General features: G+C 44.6%; 1 protein-coding gene across 1 annotated transcript in view; it reads right to left on the bottom strand.

Moving 5' to 3' along the window:
- Window positions 1-20368, bottom strand: part of ABCC4 (ATP binding cassette subfamily C member 4) — a 204316-nt gene that overhangs the window by 50056 nt on the left and 133892 nt on the right. Inside the window, exons 21-24 of the mRNA XM_029938444.1 lie at window positions 9334-9484; window positions 3233-3352; window positions 1814-1924; window positions 754-854 (exon numbers count right to left, since the gene is read on the bottom strand). Coding sequence (XP_029794304.1) covers window positions 754-854; window positions 1814-1924; window positions 3233-3352; window positions 9334-9484 — 483 coding nt within the window. The remainder of the gene's footprint in view (window positions 1-753; window positions 855-1813; window positions 1925-3232; window positions 3353-9333; window positions 9485-20368) is intronic.

The following is a 20368-nucleotide window of genomic DNA, read 5'->3' as shown; positions in this document are numbered from 1 at the left end:
CTCTCTCTCCCTCTCTCTCTGCCCTTCATGCTCTCTTTCTCTCTCAAACTTAATAAAATTTTTTTAAAAATCTCATTTTTATGATTAGTCACTTTCTACTCAATTAGAAGAGCACTTTGGAAAGATTTCTCTTTCATTGTTTTTCCCTTCAGGAGAAGGTGCAACTCTTCCAAAGAGGAGATAACTTACTTACTAAGACCTTGTGAAAAGTTATCTTGACACCTTTGCCTAGCCCATTCTGAGAAGGAGCTCACCCCACCAGAAGGAAGGGACACCAGCAAATTTAGGTGCTCAACGACATGCCCGAATCAATGCTAAAATGAGGTGGGAGGAGCATAGGCACCCACGGAGAGATACCTATTAATTACATGAACCACCTCAAAATACTGAATTCTTCTTTTATTGGGAATGAGGAATCACCCATTAAGAAACAAAAATAAGCAGGCCTCTAAGAAATTAGCTTATATCCTCTCCAGGACTTCAGAACCTCCCTCCTGCAGAGAGAGACATTTATGCATTTGAAGACAGCTTGCGGTGAATCTAAAACCCGCTGACATAGCATACAGAAGACTGAGAAAAAGATGTGTACATTTTATTTTACACTAACTTTAAACAGATGGAAGAAGGATCTAAAAAACTTGGTTAGCTCCGATATAAAAATAACAGTTTTTAATATTTTACATAAGAAGCACTTTTGTGGCCTTTAATGGCAGGGAGACTTGAAAGGGCGAAGAGCGTTAAGATAAACATTACCATATTCTCCACCTCGGCGCTCTGCCTGACGCTCCACTGGAACATGCCCATGAGTGTCAGCGCATAGGACAATGCCAGGCCGACCTGCCCGGCATCTAAAGCTAAAACAGGAGGGAGAAGGAGAATCAAATCAGTCCTGTTCTTAATCCCGAGCACAGGTCCTCCTCTCACTTTACCAGGACGGTTCCTTTGCAACATGTAAATACTTGACACGTGATGACAAGATGATGATCACAATAGTCATACTTCCACTATCTGATGACTGAGACCATAAGACAATGGGAAAAAAACACTGTAAATTCAGAAAGACTACTAAATGAGTTCATTAATCCTCACAGGATTGACAATACTTGACACTACTGCATTGACAAACAATACCATTAGTCAGATGTCTGGCATTACGGTTTCAAGAACCATTACATAACTTCACTTTCTCCGTCCAATGCAACCGCAGTTAGAAACCACTAAAAACAAGGCAATGGGTTCTAAAAGCCAGTGCTTTGAAGTCTAAATACTCCTCTCACTGCTCCATCAATAATACTGTGACTCAGTGGTGTCAAAATGGAATGGTTAGGGGCGGCGGATTCATCCCCTGCACACCCACACCGCTCAGGCTGTACGACCCTCGCGGGGAGGAGTGCGCGCTCTCCCGCTGACAGCTTTCTCGACCCAGTGGACCAGGCCTGGACGCCCAAGAGACCGAGGAGCCCTCAAGTTACAACCTAAAGCCCTCGGCTGGACAAAACGCTGAACGGAAAACGTGGTTCTCTCTTTATTCTCCAGACACCACCCCGGGAATGTACAGAAAGTTAGCTCTCCACTCGCATGGTCCTCAACCTACGCAGAGATGAAAGGAAAGCGCAGGATCCAAAGGAGCACGCTTCACAGACCACACGGCAGAATCACACCCGGCCTGACGTGCTGGGGATGCTTCAACGCAATCCATTAGAACAAGACAGTATGTGGTTCTGGACAAGGTGGTAAGAGTTTAATTTAATAACTGTAAACGCAGCTATAAATTGTAATCATACCACAAATAGTTATTCACATCTGCACTTACTTTTTGCCAGAATCAGGGACCCAAAGGCAACAACGATGACAAAGATGGCGCAGATGGCATCCAGACGCACGGCGAACCATCGGGACGTAGTCAGAAACAAGAACCATGCCTCTGGGATGGGGAAGCATACGAAGCAGAATGAGTACGTCGAAAAACCACATTTATTACTTTGGGTGCAGGGGAGCATTTTGCTTGGTTGAGCTACACGAAGAGTTCTATGCAACGCAGAGAGCAAAGCTGCACACCTGAAGAACCGAAGGTTCCAAAAAGCCAAGTTCTGATGGTACAGGCAGGAATTGAGACAGTGGCTTCATGGGAAGCATGCACTTAAAAATCCAACCCAAGGGCGCCTGGGTGGCTCAGGCGGTTAGGCATCCAACTCTTGATCTCCCGGTTTGTGGGACTGAGCCCCACAGCAGGGTCTGTGCTGACAACGTGGAGCCTGCTTGGGATTCTCTCTCCCTCTCTCTCTGTCCCTACCCCACTCACACTTGTTCACTCTATAAAGAAATAAACTTTAAGAGAAAGAAAAAGGAAAATCCAACTCAGAGGTTATAAATAGAAATGGGATAATTAAAAACTCAGGAAAATGGGCTCATTTCTACATTTCTTACAGTGCCATGCCTCAACCTGAAGCTTATCCTCTCATGTGCCTTCCTGTTCCTCTCTGATAACAGAGAGCACGGTCCCCACTTTTTTTCCAGTACTTTCCATACTTACTACAGGGCCCTGCACTCAGTATTTACTCCTTAGGAGCCAGTATCTCAAGGATCATCTTGCTAAAAGTATCTACATATAGCTTCCAAAATACAATAAAGATTGGAAAGGGGGGCCATGATTTTATAAACTTGGAGGAAATTCTGAAATTTCTACACAGCAAAAAACCTCACTGGTACAAAGAAAAATACACATCAAGTGGGTAGCAAATCTGACCATCAAGAAACTGATTTCCTCAGCAACTCTGCCACACTGAATGCTCTGGAAAAAAGGAGTTGGCAAACTATAGCCTGTAGACCAAAAACGGCCCACCACTTGTTCTTGTAAATAAAGTTTTATTTGAACACAGCCAAGGCCATTTGCTGATGTACCATGTTTGCCTGTGAGTTCCTGTTACAAGAATAACGTTGAATAGCTGCAACAGATAATACGGCACACAAAGCCTGAAAGAGTTACTGTCTGCGCCCTTACAGAAAAAGAAGTCCACTGTCCAAGGACAATGCAAGCCACTGGAGGGCGGGCGGGGTAAGCAGGTGTGGCAGGGGAAGTGGGAACACACAGGATTCCGAGAGGAGTCGTGGCTGAGGGGAGGGGACAAAGACATGCTGGCAGGCGGCAAGACAGAGAGAGAGATGCCGCCCAGCAAAGCCAAGGAGGGAGCATATCCCAGTCTTTGAAACCATTTCCAGAAAAGGTACAGACCTGAATGCAAATCCTGGTGTGCGTCAAACAGCTCCTGGAACCTCTCTTCAGTTTTGTATGCCCGGATGGTCCAAAGCCCCTGGAGAGAGGACGATAAGTGGGAAAACACCGGACTCCGTGCTGCAGAAGCAGAGACAGACAGAACGTCGGTGAGGCCGGATGGAGGAACGCACCTGTCTCCCGTGCTGTGTGGCCGGACGTCCCACTGAATGGCACACCCAGCGCTGCCCGGGGGAGAAGGGACGGTGCCCTTCCTGGAGAGGAAGAGACGCGTCAGCCCTCGAGCTCCCGGTCACACCACACATCCCTTTAACGACCTGAAAATGCAAGTTTCTCTTCGAACCTGTCTTTGACCAAATTCACATCACTGCTAGACGTAAATAACTAAATTCTTCCTTTGCTACCTCATTTATCCATGGTCCTCCTCAAACGTGGCCTTCCTCCAGAACTCTTCCCTGACAGCCCTCTGCGAAGAAATTCTGTTCAGGAATGTTTGAGTCACTAACGTTCTTAAATTGAATTCTGCTACGGTTCTCACCACATCGAATTATGGTTTGCTCTCTGTGTGCCCATCTCCGCCTGCAACTGTGAAGGGTCAGGATCAAGTCGGTATGTCCCTGACGCTGTGAGAAGTGCAATGGACGGCCAGTCTGCTCCTGCGTCAAAGAGTCTCTTTCTGGGTGACGGAGAGCCTGGGTACTCTATGCCTTTGTGCCTACAGGGCCTGCGCAGCCACAGGGTCTTTGAATAGCTTTGACCTGGGCTGGGGGCAAGTGCCCTGCGGGACACCTGGCCTGTGGAGGTCACTGGGTGACGCTGACACGACTCTTTCAGAATCTGACCATGGCCTTAGCGGCCATTCTCTTTCGAGTAACTTCTTGTTGGGTTGGGGCCTGAGGTCACAGGCCCAGCCATCCATTTCCCTGCTGTCTCCTCCGAGAGCACACAGTGTGTGAGCACCAGGCGCTGGGTGCACACTCCAGGGAACAGGTGCACCGAAGGCTGCCGGGCAGGGAGGGTCCCTTAGGCTCACGTCCCCACCGTAAGTGAGGCCATGACCAGCTGCTGTCGGGGCCAGGGACCTCTGTCCAGGATGAGAAACAATCCGCGCTGTATTGGCAGGTTAATACTTCTCACTCTACCCCCTGTGCGTTTCCTAGGGAAGACTTGGTGAAACAGCTGAGTGCTCAGGGGAGGGGCAGATCACAGATCTCCAGAGGGACTGCAGAAGTTGTATAAAACCATGGAGAGACACAATTTGGAGAGAAACTCCAACTCACTGTAGAGCTCGACCCCTTAGCCTGGCATCGGAACGCCTGTCTGTGTGTGAGTCCAGTCAGTGCCTTTGCGCACGCGGGCCCTGCGTGGACGGGGGCCCGGTGGGTGTGCCCGCTCCAGACGTGCGCACACAGGACCTCCTCACAGAGCTTAGTGTCCACGGCTCCCCAGGCGAGGAAGAGGCAGGCTTCCCCGCCAAGAGTGGGGCTCAGAGAAGCCGGACGCCCTGGGCCGTGGGCCCGCTGGGCATCTGCTCCTCCATGGACCTCTTTCCTGAGATACCAGACCGAGGACACTAACCGTCAGGGGCCCTTGCCTGTGATGCTGCTTCAAGGAAAAAGACCTTCTCTGAACCTAGGGGTGACCTAACATTTCCCCCCATTTCTACTTCCGGCAAAGAGCCTAAAGCAATTCGGTGGTGGTTCTGACCGCCGGTTGTGTGTCTGTGACCTTGCATCCAGCCGGCTCTCTCCCTTCATACGGGGTCATCTTTAGCCTTTCTTCACTTTAACTTCCTCTACATTTCTACTTTGAAGGCAGTAATATGAACATAAGGGGACCGAATTCATGCCCCGAGTAAGAAAGGCTGCAAGCTCTGAACGGGCCTTCCATGCACTTCTCAGCACATCCCAGTCTTTCCCCAAGACATGGTCAAGGTGGAAACAGGGTGCTTCCAGGACAACTCAGCAGGGTTCTGGAGTTTCTATCCAGAAAGTACTTAGAGTCCAGCTCCAGAAAGCACAGAGAACTCACTAGAACCATATTCTTATTTCTTGAGCAAACGGTGTGACACGAACAGTTCTACCACAGACAGTGTTTGTTAGACGGGAAGAGGCGTGGCTGCTCTCTCCGGGACAATCCTGGGAGAAGGCGCTTCAGTGGGGTGCGCTCACCCGCTTCCCTCGTCAGGGGATCAAGGGTGCAGGTGATTCTCTCTGGCAGGGTTTCAGGGCCGGGTTGCCTTCGGAAATCCAGGGTCGAGCCAGCTTTGAAACCCAGCAAGCCCAAACCCCACCACCGACCTGACCTCAGGCCAAGGAGCTCCGGGGCTACAGCAGGAATCTGCCCCTGAGTAGAGCTGTCCTGTCTCTCTCACACCCTACTCCCGATGGAGCGGGATGCCCGGATGAGCGAGCTGGAGGCTCTGCAAAGAAAATTCACTGGCACAGGGGGAGACAGTGCCAAGGCTCTGGTAGGTTCACTTGCCCAAGGTTACGGATTATCCCCCACAACGATCGAGCTGGCCACCCTGAAGTAGACAGATCTCTGCAGCACCCATGGCATGAGGCAGCAGTCACAGACAAATGTAACCCTACGTTTCACAAAACTGACACAAGACTGATGGCTGTGTGTCCCATGACCCTGAGGACTCTTAGGACACACCCCTCCCCAAGGGGGAGAAGGCGGGAGCTGCCTCAAGGACCTGACGGCCATGCTACAGGTTATGATTGACATCACGTGAGGCCTGCTGGTTCTGTTCTTAACGCCCTCACGTTCAAGGCTCTCGCACCTTTCCAAGGGGCTGGGACGCACTTTACAGGCATCCACTCACAAGATCCTTGCGAGAGTCCCACAGGGCAGGTGTGACTGTATCTTACAGGGAAAACCAGGCAGGGGGATTAAGAACACTGGCCAAGATGAAGTCCGTTAGTCCTCGTGGTAGAACTGGGGGGCCGGACACAACTCTTATTCCCAAGGCTGTGCTTTTAATCACTGCCACAGTGTCTCAGGTGGAAAATAATCAAGTTAAAGATTCCAATGTGTGGCTAAATGCATTTTTCTCCAGACTTTGTAGTTTACGATTAGAAAACCCCAAAATCAGGGTGCCTGGGCAGCTAAGACAGTTAACTGTCCAGAGCTTGATTTCTGCTCAGGTCATGACTCAGAGTTCATGAGTTCAAGCCGCATATCAGGCTCTGTGCTGACAAGTGTGGAGCCTACTTGGGATTCTCTCTCTCCCTCTCTTTCTCAGAAATAAACATTAAAAAAAGAAATCTAAAATCAAACTTAGTGAATATCCAATAGTTTTATCCATTATTGTCCAGCTTATTAAGCACCTTCAGTTGAACAGCATCCCTGGAAATCCAGCATGAGAACTTAACAGCAGATCTGAGAGTCAGTCAATGGTCCGAAACACAGGGACTTATTTAACTCTCCCCAGTGATGCCGATGGCAGACATGGCTAATTGATCACAGTACCCTTACACTCGGGATTTGGAGGAGGCAGCATAACTCAGGCATTACCAAATGATCGCGCGTATCCTGATTTTATAAGCTTCTCTATGCCTGAACAATGCTACCTTGCTCACTTTTGCAAAAATGGAAAATCATTATAATCAATAGCATATTTGTCAGGTGGTTTAAACATGGGCCTGAGGTCTCAGAGGCAGCTAGGCAGTAGGACCTGAAAATAATCCTCAGGACCTTCATAGTCCGTTCAAAGCACAGGGATGAAGCAGACTTATGCCTGGCAGCCAGAGCAGTCAGCGCTCCTCCTTCTGTCCTCCTTTTCGCTGGTGGCTCCAGCGATGGCCTCAGGAAACAATGTCACTTACTGCTCAGAGAAACCAAGAGAATTGCTATTTAGGGCACAGACCCGAAGCCAGACAGATGACAACAAAGAGTTCTACTCAACGGGCCACCACACTTGGTTATCTGGGAGTGAGGACGAAGGAGTACCTGTGGTCACAGCCTACGGGTGTGCAGGAATGTTCCACAATATTCCCAAACATCCTAGGGTCATGCCGAAGTTCTCAAAGTCTCTGGATTAATCACTGGGAAAACCCGGTCTTGTTTCTTGAAAAAGGCCTCAGGAGGTCCCCTTCCCCTCCACTTCCGCATAGATGGGAAGCGGCCCTTGTCCCGGGCAAAGATCTCCATCTTCCTGCAGAGACCTCATTTGAATAAACCAGAGACCTTCTCTGCAACAAGACTGAAGACGACAGACTCCATCTCATGAGCAGCCTCCACTCAGAAAGTGTGCAGAGCCTTGTGGTCTCCACAAAAGGAGTCCATCCCTTATTCCTCCACCTTCTCCAGGCCCCGGTAGCCTGTGGCGGCGACAGGATGGCCCAGGCTGGGACTCCGGCTGCCCGCCTCCCCAGTACAATGCCTCACACAAGAGCCGCACCTCACAGGTCAGCTGGCTCTCTGGTGACCAAAAAGTTTCTCTATCGCTTTTATGGAACCAATGCCCATTATCCTTTATGCAAATGCTTATGACAAATAACTCTCAAAAATCTATTATTAAAAAAGAAACACATGAGGCGTCTGGGTGGCTCAGTCAGTTAAGCATCCGACTTCGGCTCAGGTCATGATCTCACAGCTCATGGGTTCAAGCCCCGCTTCGGACTCTGTGCTGACAGCTCAGAGCCTGGAGCCTGCTTTGGATTCTGTTTCCCTCTCTCTCTGCCCCTCCTCCACTTGCGCTTTGTCTCTAACATAAATTTTAAAAAGTAAAGTAAAATGAAAAGAAACACAGATGCCATAACAAAAATAACTCTTGTGTCCCTATGGATTAGTATTTTTGTATTTTTCTGGACAACCGTGATACCCAATAGGTTTCTCTTCTTAGCCTGGCTTGCAGGAAGCTAAGCTGGTATTAATTTGCAAAACTATCCATAGGGTTGGGGTTTCTGATACAAATATCTTCCGTCTTTATGTTTTGGCTATCATCTTTATTCTTTTGTTCTTTTTTTTTAAATATAACAATCTACTCTCCTTATGATTTGTTTTACTAATGTGACATACATACATTTGTGCATTAATGTGATAAGCTCTTGAATTACTTCATCTCCTGTGATTACCCATGTTTTCCCATTATTCCGAAACCAGGACGCTGAATGGAAAACAAACTAAATGCATACTGAACAGAACCCTCGCCTGGGTCCTCCCAAGGGAATTACATCCAGGATCCATTTATAGGAAAAGCCTGGGAGGGCGGGGGGAGCGCCAAACAGTGTGCATGACAGCAAACAATGGGGATAATCAGGAGTAAAACTGAACACAGCAGTGCTTATCCTTTTAAAACATTTACCAATTGTACCTTATTTGCCATTTTTTGGTATGTGATAGTAATCTATTTTTTTTTTAGTTCGTATTTTTTAACATTTATTCATTTTTGAGAGACAGAAACAGAGCATGAGCAGGGGAGGGGCAGAGAGAGAGGGAGGCACAGCATCCGAAGCAGGCTCCAAGCTCTGAGCTGTCAGCACAAAGCCCAACACAGGGATCGAACCCACGAACTGCTAGACCGTGACCTGAGCTGAAGCTGGGCGCTTAACCGAGTGAGCCACCCAGGTGCCCTGTAATCTAGTTTTCCAATGTATCACTTCTGACAGACGAGTGTATTTCCTGACACCTCTGCTCTTTTCCCTAACCATTGCCTTTCTTTGTCATTTCCAAAATTTTCGGGGAAAGCAAAATCCCACTACTTTCCTTCTGTATTTCTAAAAGATTTCCAACATGAAATATTTCCCAAAAAGATGTTTCCTGAGTGCCTGCTCTATGTTACGAAGCATGTCATGAATAAGACAGAAACGGTCCCTGTCCTCACGGTGCTCACATTCCAGTGGAGTGTTACTACACATATATCCTCTGTCCCTTCCTTGTGCTGCCCTGCAAAGCTGGACCGGGAAGTCCACCAGCTCCATGTGCCCTAAGGGCCACTCTGACTCACGGTGGCCACAATATTCGATTACTTAATGTGAACTTGGGGAAAATTCTGGAAGACAGAGTTTGCATCATTTCAGGGGTCTCCCTAATGATGTCATAAATGGCAGTGGGCCTACAATGCCATGGCAGACTGAGAGCCTCTGACTCACTTGTAGATTCCAGGCGTTTGACATCCCTCGAGGTTTCTAAGAAGTATCGCCGAAGAACGAAGAAAATGATGGCGAGGGGAATCAGAGGTATTGCAATCCAAGGAATCACTGCCACTGCCACGCCCACCACACCACAGACTTGTAGAAACGTCTGAAATAGGGAGAAGAGATAAAAAGGCCTTAGCATCAAGAACACTCCTCTGACACAGACTTTAAAAGGTTGTTTTGTTAGGATTCGACTCCTTTCTTCCAAAGACCTGTTGGAACGGCAGGGCATGGTTTCCTATCTGACGGGACAACAGAATTTTACAAGTGGTTCTGATGACACTTACTGCCAACCTCATGATGTGCTGAAGACAGTAAGAACTTTCTAGGTATCTGTTCTTCTGATATACTTGGTAGCCCTTATAATCTTCCTTATTTAAGAGATGAGAAAGTTTGAGACTTAGAGCAGGACTTGAATCCCAAACTATCATGAGTCCAGTCAGTGGATGTGACTAGGGAAATGAGCAAGCAGGAATCGTAGATGAGAAATCCAGAAGGTTCAACTATACACGTAGGGATAAAGAAGAGGTTAATTACAAATTCAGTGGTCAGAGAAGGAGGGAGGAATTTAAGTGTTTGCCTTTGAAAACGAGGACTCCGCGTTCCTGGGTTTCTATCCACAGCTAACATTCACTGAGTGCTCTCTGTGTATGGTGTGGTCCATTAGGTACTTTGTGCATATGAACTCATTTAATCCTCAGAATGGCCCTACTAAATACTAGTAGCATCTCATTTTACAGATGGAGACCCTGGTGCCCAGGCAGAGGAAAAGCAACTTGATTAAGACTGCAAAGCGTAAGTCACAGAAGGAGGCTCCACCATCAAGCCATCATGATCTATATAAGCTTGCCCTCAACAGAACGCCAACTTTTTATCCTTCAGGGGGAAAACTGACCTATTTAAGCCCCTAATTTATCTTGAATTTTTTCCTCCAACGACCTTACTTAAGGAATTTCAAGAGTTCATCAGCATGCCCAATAAAGAACAGACAAAAGTAGGGAAATACAATGCAACACATTTCTGAGATTTTTTTAAATTTATTTTTTAGAGACAGAGCATGAATAGGGGAAGGACAGTGAGAGAGGGAGACACAGATTCTGAAGCAGGCTCCAGGCTCTGAGCGGTCAGCACAGAACCCGACATGGGGCTCGAACCCACGGACCACGAGATCATGACCTGAGCCAAAGTCAATGCTTAACTGACTGAGCCACCCAGGCACCCCAAGAAATCTGATGAAGAGTTTTGAAAATAAGGAAACACAAAGTCTAAAATTGTCTTTTAAGTTTTATCATCTGAACCAACAGACACATGACAAGATGCTGACCTCACTCATCATTGGGGAAATGCAAATCAAAACCTACAATGAGAGATCATCTTCTACCACAGAATGGCGAGTATCAGTAAGACAAGAAGTAACAAGAGTTGGCGAGGATGTGGAAAAAAGGGAGCTCTCATGGACCACTGGTGGGAATGTAAATTGGGACAGCCACTATGGAAAACAGTATGCAGGTTCTGCAAAAAAAAAAATTAGAAATACCACGTGATTCAGCAATACCGCTACTGGGTGTTTACCCAAAGAAAAGGAAAACACCAATCTGAGAAGATATGTGCATGCCTATGTTACTGCAGCGTTATTTACAACAGCCAACATCTGGAAGCAACCCGTGTCCATCAATAGATAACTGAATAAAAAAGAATGAGATCTTGCCATTTGCAACAACTTGGATGAACCCAGAGGGTATTAACGCTGAGTGAGTTAAAGTCAGACAGAAACAAATACCATAAGATTTCATTTATATACGGAATCTAAAAACGAAACAAACAAAAAGCAGAAACAGACCCATAAGTGCAGAACTGATGGTTGCCCAGGGGAGGGGTTGAGGGATGGGCAAATTGGGTGAAGGGGAGCGGGAGAGACGGGCTTCCAGTTATGGGCCAACTAAGTCATGGGGATGAAAGCTACAGCATAGGGAAGACGGTCAATGGTATTGTGACTCAACTATACTGTGTGTTGACAGACGGTGGCCACACACGTCATGAACACAGCGTTAAGGAGAGTGGTAGATCACTATGTTGTATGCGGGAGACTCATGGAATGGGTCAACTATACTTCAACTTAAAAAAGGATCCTATGATCTCATGGTGTACAACTTGTGGTGACACCAAGGCAATCAACCTATTCTGGCATCTGCCTGCTGGGACAGGGAGCTCACTGAATGGTGGGAATGGGCACATTCACATGGCATGTAAACTCCAAAGTTTGTGATTTCAGATGGATATAAGCCCAGGACTCCATGCAGGAGGCACGGGGGGCTGTGGAAATACAGCAAAGAATGCATGAATACTTTCTAGAAGGTTCTGCAACTTACAACCCAGTTTCACACGCTGGTTTAACAAACAGAAAGAATGACAACGCATAACTTGCAGCAGTAATCACAGCTGCTGGAAATACTGCCCAAGAGGAAACCAGGCCGCAAAGGTCAAGGTTCCTGCCCACGTTAACATAGGTTGTTCTGTGCCCTCTTGGAAGGCGCCTGCCCGGGGCCTTCCCCCACTGTGCCGGCCAGGGCAGTGGGCCCCGGGCGCATCTCCAGGGGAGAGATGAGCCGGGTCATGCCTGAGGGGGACATGTGTTCTCGCCTCACAGCTATTCCAAGTCCATTTACTCAGAGCATCGTCACAACAACCAGCTTGTGGTTTCCATTTACACATCAGGACTGTGAAAGTGGCGGAGGTTAAGTGGCGGTCCCAAGTTCTCCTGGGAAGTTACTGTGTTATGGAGAAATCCAGGAGCAGTGCCTGTGCAGGGAAAGGTGCCTCCTGCAGGCAGGAGAAGAGTGGAGGAAGGAGGAACCTTCTACACCTGTGAACCTGTGGGCAGGAGCCCCAGGGAATCAAACTGCATCATTCTGACGGAGACCTGTGCGCTGTTTCTCCAACTCTCTACTGCGGTGTCCATGCAAAAGCCAGAGTGAAGAGGCACGGCATGCTGAGGGAGCAAGTCCAATCATGAGTGGAGAGAGCGGGGCCGTGCACCTCAGTCCTTTTATATCTACGGCTGCCCAAGTTCTCACAGCTACTGGATTAACTGATGCATCCCCCACTTCTATACTATTTAGGAAGCCACGCTTCTTCCTTCGTGCACAAGAGGAAGAGTCCTTCTAGACCCTTCTATGTCTGGTCTTAAGTGATCACTAGGCTTATCACTGTTAGCAGTCAAGAAAAAAGATCTGCAATGTTAATTATGAAAAGATTCCAGCTTACAATTTTTGAGCAGACGAACATCACTTGATCGGACAATACACCACACCCGGCTCTCCCTGAGGTGGGGGCCTGCTGTGGCTCACCCATCCCCGCAGTCTACCTGGGCAGCAGAGGTAAGCTCAAAACACGGGGCTCCGCTGCAGGTGTGCCAACGCTCTCTTTCCTTGGGTGCCCACTGAAGACCCGGAAGTGCTGCTCTCAGAAACTCCCAGGTTAGAGCAGACCTTTCAGATCTGATGCCCCAAATTCTGAAGCACTTCTGGAAGATGAAGGAAACCGTGCTGAATCAACCAAGCCAAACACCAGATTACCCAACAGGGACAAAGATTTGTCCACCTTGACATTTTCTACTTCATGCACCATGAACTGGTGTCAGCATCAGGGGAAGTACAAAAGCTAGATCTTGTGCACTAGTGAAACCCAGGAAATTCAGCCGTGTCCACTCCAGGGTGGCCTTCCTGGTGAGCAAGCAGGACCCCGTCACCATCACCTACGGGAAGGATGCCTAGGGAGTACCTCTCTTCCTTGGAAAGGAAGCTGTCCTGGGAGCCGCTCTTTCTGATTAAACCACATGGGCATCTAAATGAGTTGTTGATGTGGTTTACAAAAGCCGTAAGAGAAAATAGTTCTTATAAAAAATGTTAACTACCTTGTTCGAAAAACTGCCCAGTTACGACTCTAGAGAAAAACGCCATTGCTTGGTTGCGAGTGCCTATGGCAAATCCCGCCCCCCCCCCCCCACCCATGATACTGAAGAAAATCTCCGTATCTCGCTCACAACCAAGGACAGGAAAAATTGCCTTCCCCTCCCCAATACCAGTCATGGATAGCATCTCGTGAGGCCTGCTGTGTGTCCATCTCTTCAGTATTTCACGTGCCTTACGAAATTCCATCCTCACTTCCAATCTGAGTGGGAGAGATTATCGCCTCCACGCACAAAGAACGAAGCTCATGTGGGGCACAGAGGTGCCTTAGTCAGTTGAGCGTCATACTGTGGCTCAGGTCAAGACTTCCAGCCCCGCATTGGCTCTGTGCTGACAGCTCAGAGCCTGGAGCCTGCTTTGGATTCCGATCTCCTTGTCTCTCTGCCCCTCCCCTGTTCATGCTCTGTCTCTCTGTCTCAAAAATAAATAAATATTAAAAAAAATTTTAAGAACGAAGCTGATGCCCGCTGATGCTCAGAGAGGTTTAGTGATTTGCCCTAAGTTAGATAATTCAGAGTCACTGTATCTCCCAGACTGCTGCTACAGTCTCTTCTTGATGCTGCGCCCCATGTAAAGATTCACACTTCACGAACTTTACACCTAAATGCACTCCTATTTTCTCTTTTCCCTTTCATTTGCATTTTCTAGTTTGGCCGTATCTTGTCTCCCCGATGAGGTGTTCAATCCTAGATTCCCAGCTCCTGTGGAAATAAAAGCCTGCTGGCTTCACAGAGCAGAGCTGATAAGTGAAAAGGTCCTAAAAATGTCTGCTAATACAACATACAAACACATGCTGATTTATGAGATACTGTTTAAAAAAAAAGAAGTTTCATAAGATGAAGTGTAAGCCCAGAAAGCAAACTATTTGGGGGAAGGACGGAGGAGCCAAATTTAACTTTAATGAATATACAAAACCCAAAGACCCTAAACGAGACTATTCTACATGCTTCATATTTACGCTGGGATGGTGGTGAAAACAAAGCATTTCCCCAGGTCCTGTCTTTCTCTAGAATGAATATCGTATCCCTAATCTCACAGATTTTAACATATTTCTTTCACAAACAGTATTAAATGGAGGACTGCTTTGTCTGTTTGGCATTTAACTACCCAAATGCTTACGGCCCTGTAGGAATTCCTAGGTATCTACCCACAACTTACTTTAAACTTAATTCCATGGGATTCTGTTCCTGCCAGCCTTTGTGAAGCTTGTGCCAAGGAACATGTTTTCTATAAACAGCAGTAAAAATGTATTCTTCTTATTTTATGCAAATAAATATGTCATCCATACTTCTGGCTCACCCCATTCCTATTTGAATTCTTGCTTGCGCTCAGACTTCTATTAGGCACAAAGTGAAACGTGTATTTAATCATAAGGCCACTTAGTAGACAGTACTTTTATTATTTGTTTACAGTATTAAAAAATAAAATCAGGATCATTAAAACTGCTAGCACCTCAAAGAGATTTCAAAGCTTTGAATTCTGCTGTCAGTCAGACTCTTAAAAATTCTGTTCCAAGTTCTGATAAGTACAAATCGTCCAGATTGCCTTAAACGATTACTGATTTTGCAGGAGATAGCGCTTACGTGCAATAAACAAAGCAAGATTCACTTCTTGGCAAGAAAACATGGCAAGATTTTCTTCTGATTTAGAGAGAGGGAAAAAATGATGCTTAGTTTTTAGTCAGTAAGCTGTTTACTGATGTGGGTGTAAGAGAGATTCTTCTACCTATTTATTCTGGAAACATATGAGATAAAAAAAAATAACCTTTCAATGAAATGACTATCACATAGATTGTGCTGCTGACTAATACAAGATGCCTGTGGAGGCAGTAAAATTTTGAACAGGCTATATAAAACTCAAAGTATTAAGAACTAAAATGTAATTCCCATCATATACTCATTACTCTTCAATTACAGGATAAATAAAAGCAAAGGGGGAAATATGGAAGGCTCTTAAATGTAAACTTTTAAACCTGATATTGACTTACAGCTAGCATTAAGTCTGCAGGTGTAAGCGACATGCTGATAAGGCACCTTGCATGTTTCAGGGGGTTTAGACATCAACTCTGGCTCCCAGGTCCCTCCTCTGTCACCCGTCTCTTGACTTCACCCAACTCAGTCTGCTGTTAGATCAGAGCTTTACAGAACGCTGGTGTATCTTATTTATGAAGATATCTATGCAAATTCTCTTTAAGGTTAAACTTTTCGGAGGCGCCTGGGTGGCTCACTTGGTTAAGCGTCCGACTTCAGCTCAGGTCCTGATCTCACACTTCATGCATTCAAGCCCTGTGTGGGGTTCTGAGTCAACAGCTCAGAGCCTGGAGCCTGCTTCGGATTCTGTATCTCCCTCTCTCTTTGCCCCTCCCCTGCTTGTGCTCAGTCTCTCTCTTTCTCAAAAGTAAACATTTAAAGAAAAAAAAATTTTTTTTAAAGATTAAACTTTTTGAAGCTTGTCCTTTCCCTGAGATACACTAATCACTCTTTTCACTCTCCATTTGCTGGCCTCGAATCTTTTTAGCTCCACACCAGCTTTGGGAACTGTGTAGCCTTCAGTTAGCCCTTAGTCCTGAGTCACTGCTAACTCCACTGAAGAGTGGATGGTGGTGCTAGGCTTACAGTCTGTTAGCCAACACAATGGAAATCATTAGGGGAACACGGCATTTCTTCCCTTTCTCTTACGTTCAGCATAGCTCATGGATCAGTAGCTTCCCGTCTACCTTTTCTCAGTGTTAGAGCTTATTTTGAAATTCAAGGCTGGAGTCCATCTATATGCTATTTTAAAAGGTACGCCTTAAAAATAAAACCAGGTTGGAAAAGAATACCTAATGAAAACACCAACCCAAAGAAAACTGGAGTATCTTATCTATACCACACTAAACAGAAACTTTTAAGTTAGGGAACATTCCTAAAAACAAAGGAAATACTTCAAAAGAAGAATTGGTCAATTTATCCCTAAAATATTTTTAAAATCTAAATGTATATAAACTTAATAACACAGCTCCAAAATGTATAAAGCAAAATCTGAAAGAACCTAGGAGAAATAGACAAATCCATAATCAAAGCAGGAGTTTTAACCCACTTGTCTCAATAACTGATAGACCAAGAAGATAAAAATAAAAATACAGAAGATATGAAAACATGATGAACTTGATCTAATTAAGAAATACACAATACCGCAGCCAATAACTGCACAATACATCCTTCTCAACAGAATATATACTATGCTATAAAGCAAATGTCAACAAACTTCAAGACCCAGGAATTATACAGGATATATTTTGACCTAAATGTATTTAAGAAAAAACAAAATGAAACAAATAACCCCCCCAAAACCCATAACCAAAAGGTAACCAGAAAAATCACTAAACATTTGGAAATTTAGTAACATCTAGTTCAAAAGAAATTACAATAAAATTAGAAAGTATCTTGACAAAAAATAAAAACCTGCTAATATTAAAATTTGAGGACTGCAACTAAATCTGTGTTTAGAGGTAAATTTTTACCTTTAATTTTTTGTTTTAAAAGAAGGGCTTCAGGGGAAACAGAAATCTCTACCTTCCTCTTATAATTAGCTGTGAACCTTAAATTGCTCTAAAAACATAAAGCCTCATTAAGAAAAAAAGCAAAGAAAGGCTAAGAGTCAAGGGTTTAAAAATACATCTTAAAAAAACAACATATTAAACTGAAGTATACAAAAAAATGAAAAGAGAATTGTAAACATTAATGAGACAGAAAACCAACTTCCAAGGAGAAGTATCAACAGACCAACGCCTGATTCTTTCAAAGCACCAATGAAATTAATAAACTCCTACCAAGACTGATCAAGAAGAGAGGAAAAACTACCATTATAATGAATTAAAGGGGATAACACAGCACAGGTACTAAAAAGAGCATATGATAAACATTTAAAATTTTCTTAATGTTTTTAAGGTTTATTTTTAAGAGAAAGAGAAGGAGACAGCATGAGCAGGGGAGAGGCAGAGAGAGAGGGGGAGACAGAGACTCCAAAGCAGGCTCCAGGCTCTGAGCTGTCAGCACAGAGCCTGATGCTGGGCTTAAACTCACAAACTGTGAGATCATGACCCAAGCCAAATTCAGACATTTAACCAACTGGGCCATCCTGGTGCCCCAAACATTTAAAAATTTTAATGAGAAGAAAAAATTTCTTGAAAACTGATACACAAAGACTGACAGAAGAAACAGAAAATCTGAAGAATTCCGTATCAACTTAAAAATTCAAATCTGGGGAGCCTGGGTGGCTCAGTCGGTTAAGCATCTGGCTTCCAGCTTCGGCTCAGGTCATGATCTCACTCACGGTTAGTGGGTTCGAGCCCCGCATCTGGCTCTGTGCTGACAGGTCAGAGCCTGGAGCCTGCTTTGGATTCTGTGTCTCCCTCTCACTTTGACCCTCCCCTGCTCATGCTGTCTCTCTCTGTCTCTCAAAAATAAATAAAAAACATTTAAAAAATGTTTTTAATTCAAATCCATAGCTTAAAAACTTTCCACAGAAGTTTTAGGCCCAGATGGCTTCACAAAAGACTGTGCAGAGAAGTTACACCAAATTCTTCCACAGACTCTGACACCAGTATCATCGTGATATGAAAACCACAAAAACACACTAGAAGAAAGAAAAATTACAAAACAAACTACCCTGGGAACACTAAACAACATACCAGTAAACTCAACCTAATAATTGAAAAAAAATAATAATGTCACAATCAAACTGATGTAGGCAAACCCAAAACCCACAGGGCTGGGGGTTAGGACGGCAGCTTGGAACTCTTGGGTAGAAGATGGTGGTGTTATCCACAGGCAGACTTTCTTTTTCTTTAGGGAACCTTGGATCCCACAACCTTTCAACCAATGGAATCAGGCCCACGCACGTTAACTACGATAATCTTCCTCAAAGTCAACTGATAATGGACTCAGTAAAATCCACAAAATACACAGACAGCAACACTCAGATTCGTTTTTGACTGAATGACAGGACAGTAGCCTGCCCACGCGGATACCCAAAAGAGACTATTAAGAAGAAGAAATACTTCCCATTTCTTTTTATATGGACAGCATAACTCTGATACCAAAGGCTGACAAAATATTTTGGGAAAAAACAAATTATAGGCCAGTATCCCTCATGAACAACAGATACAAAAATTCTTGACTAAGTATTAACATATCTACGGTAGTGATACACTAAAAAAATGTGACAACATAACCAAATGGAATTTATTCCAGGAATATAAGGTTAATTTAACCTGCAAATATCAATCAATATAGTATTTCCTATTAAAAGAGTAAAAGGTGGGGCGCCTGGGTGGCTCAGTCAGTTAAGCGGCCAACTTCGGCTCAGGTCATGATCTCATAGTTTGTGGGTTCGAGCCCCGCATCGGGCTCTGTGCTGACCACTAGCTCAGAGCCTGGAGCCTGCTTCAGATTCTGTGTCTCCCTCTCTCTCTGGCCCTCCCCTGCTCACACTGTCTCTCTCTGTCTCTCAAGAAATAAATAAAAAAACATTTAAAATAAAGTAAAAGGTGAATAATTATCTCTGAAGAGATCTAGAAAAAACATGTCGAATCTGAACACCTGTTCTTGATAAAAAAGTAAAAAACTCTCACCAACTTCAGAATTTAAAAACAATTTAAATTTGATCCAGATATCTAAACCCCTAAAACTACAGTTAACATCACTCTTTATGGAAAAATATTGAAAGACTTTTTTATTTAAGAGTATCAGAATATTTTTTTAAATGTTTATTGTTTCTTTTGAGAGAGAGGCAGAGAGCACAAGTGGGCGAGGAGCAGAAAGAGAGGGAGAATTCCAAGCAAGATCCGTGCTGTCAGAGCTGAGCCCAATGTGGCCTCAGTCTCAAGAACTGTGAGACCATGACCTGAGCCAAAATCAAGAGTTGAATACTAAACCCACTGAGTGACACAGGGGCCCCAAAAATATATCTTATCTCATCGTTGTTGGGTTTTTTTTTTTTTATTTTTAATGGTTTATGTTTGAAAGAGAGATAGAATGTGAAAGGGGAAGGAACAGAAAGAGAGGGAGACACAGAATTCAAAGCAGGCTCCAGGCTCTGAGCTTGTCAGTACAGAGCCTGACACAGGGCTCGAACTCACGGACCATGAGATCATGACCTGAGCCAAAGTCGGATGCTTAACTGACTGAGCCACCCAGGCACCCCTCTCATCATTTCTATTCAATATTGTACTGGAAGCTCTAGCCCTTTAAGTTAAGAAAAGATAACACAAGTCATATATTGTAAATAAAGAAGCAAAACTATCATTATGAACAGCTGACATGATTGTGTATGTAGAAAATTCTATAGTTAAAAAAAATGAGTTCACAAGTTCAATGACACAATGTCAGTATACATAAATCAACTATATTTCTGTATACTAGCAACAAGCAAGTGGAAAATGGTATTAAAAAACAATCTCATCAATAGAAGTAAAAAACATTAAATACTCAGGGAATATATTTAATCAAAGGAATGCAAAATGTTTATACAAAAAAACTACAAAACACTTCTAAAATTAAAGAAGACCTGAATAAGCAGAGAGATAGACCACATTCATGACTAAAAGATTCAATATAGTTAAGAATCACTGATTTTCTTCAAGTTGCTCTACTAGCTAAAAGGTAGTATCAAAATCCTAGTAGGCTTTTATTAAAAAACAAATTGAAAGGCTTCTAAAATGTATACAGTCAAGTAAAGGATCTGGTATGATCAACACAATCTTGACAAAGCAGTACAACATTCCTAAGTTACAAGTCTTACTGAAATGTACAAAAACCACAACTGCAGTGTGGCTGTGAAGACAGATAAACAGATCAGCGGAACAAAAGAAAGAGACACGATTTTTAACCAAGGTGCCAATTCAGTTAAACGCATAAAAAGTCTTTTTAGCCGGGGGAAACAACAACAATCAACTGCATTCCATACACAGAAGATGCCTGGATTCTTAAAGAGGTGGAACAAGTGAGTATCCTCACACCCCACAGGGCACACAAAAGACT

The sequence above is a fragment of the Suricata suricatta genome, chromosome 4, assembly GCF_006229205.1.
Source record: "Suricata suricatta isolate VVHF042 chromosome 4, meerkat_22Aug2017_6uvM2_HiC, whole genome shotgun sequence".
NCBI classification, from domain to species: domain Eukaryota; kingdom Metazoa; phylum Chordata; class Mammalia; order Carnivora; family Herpestidae; genus Suricata; species Suricata suricatta.
This window is presented reverse-complemented; position numbering and strand designations above follow the sequence as displayed.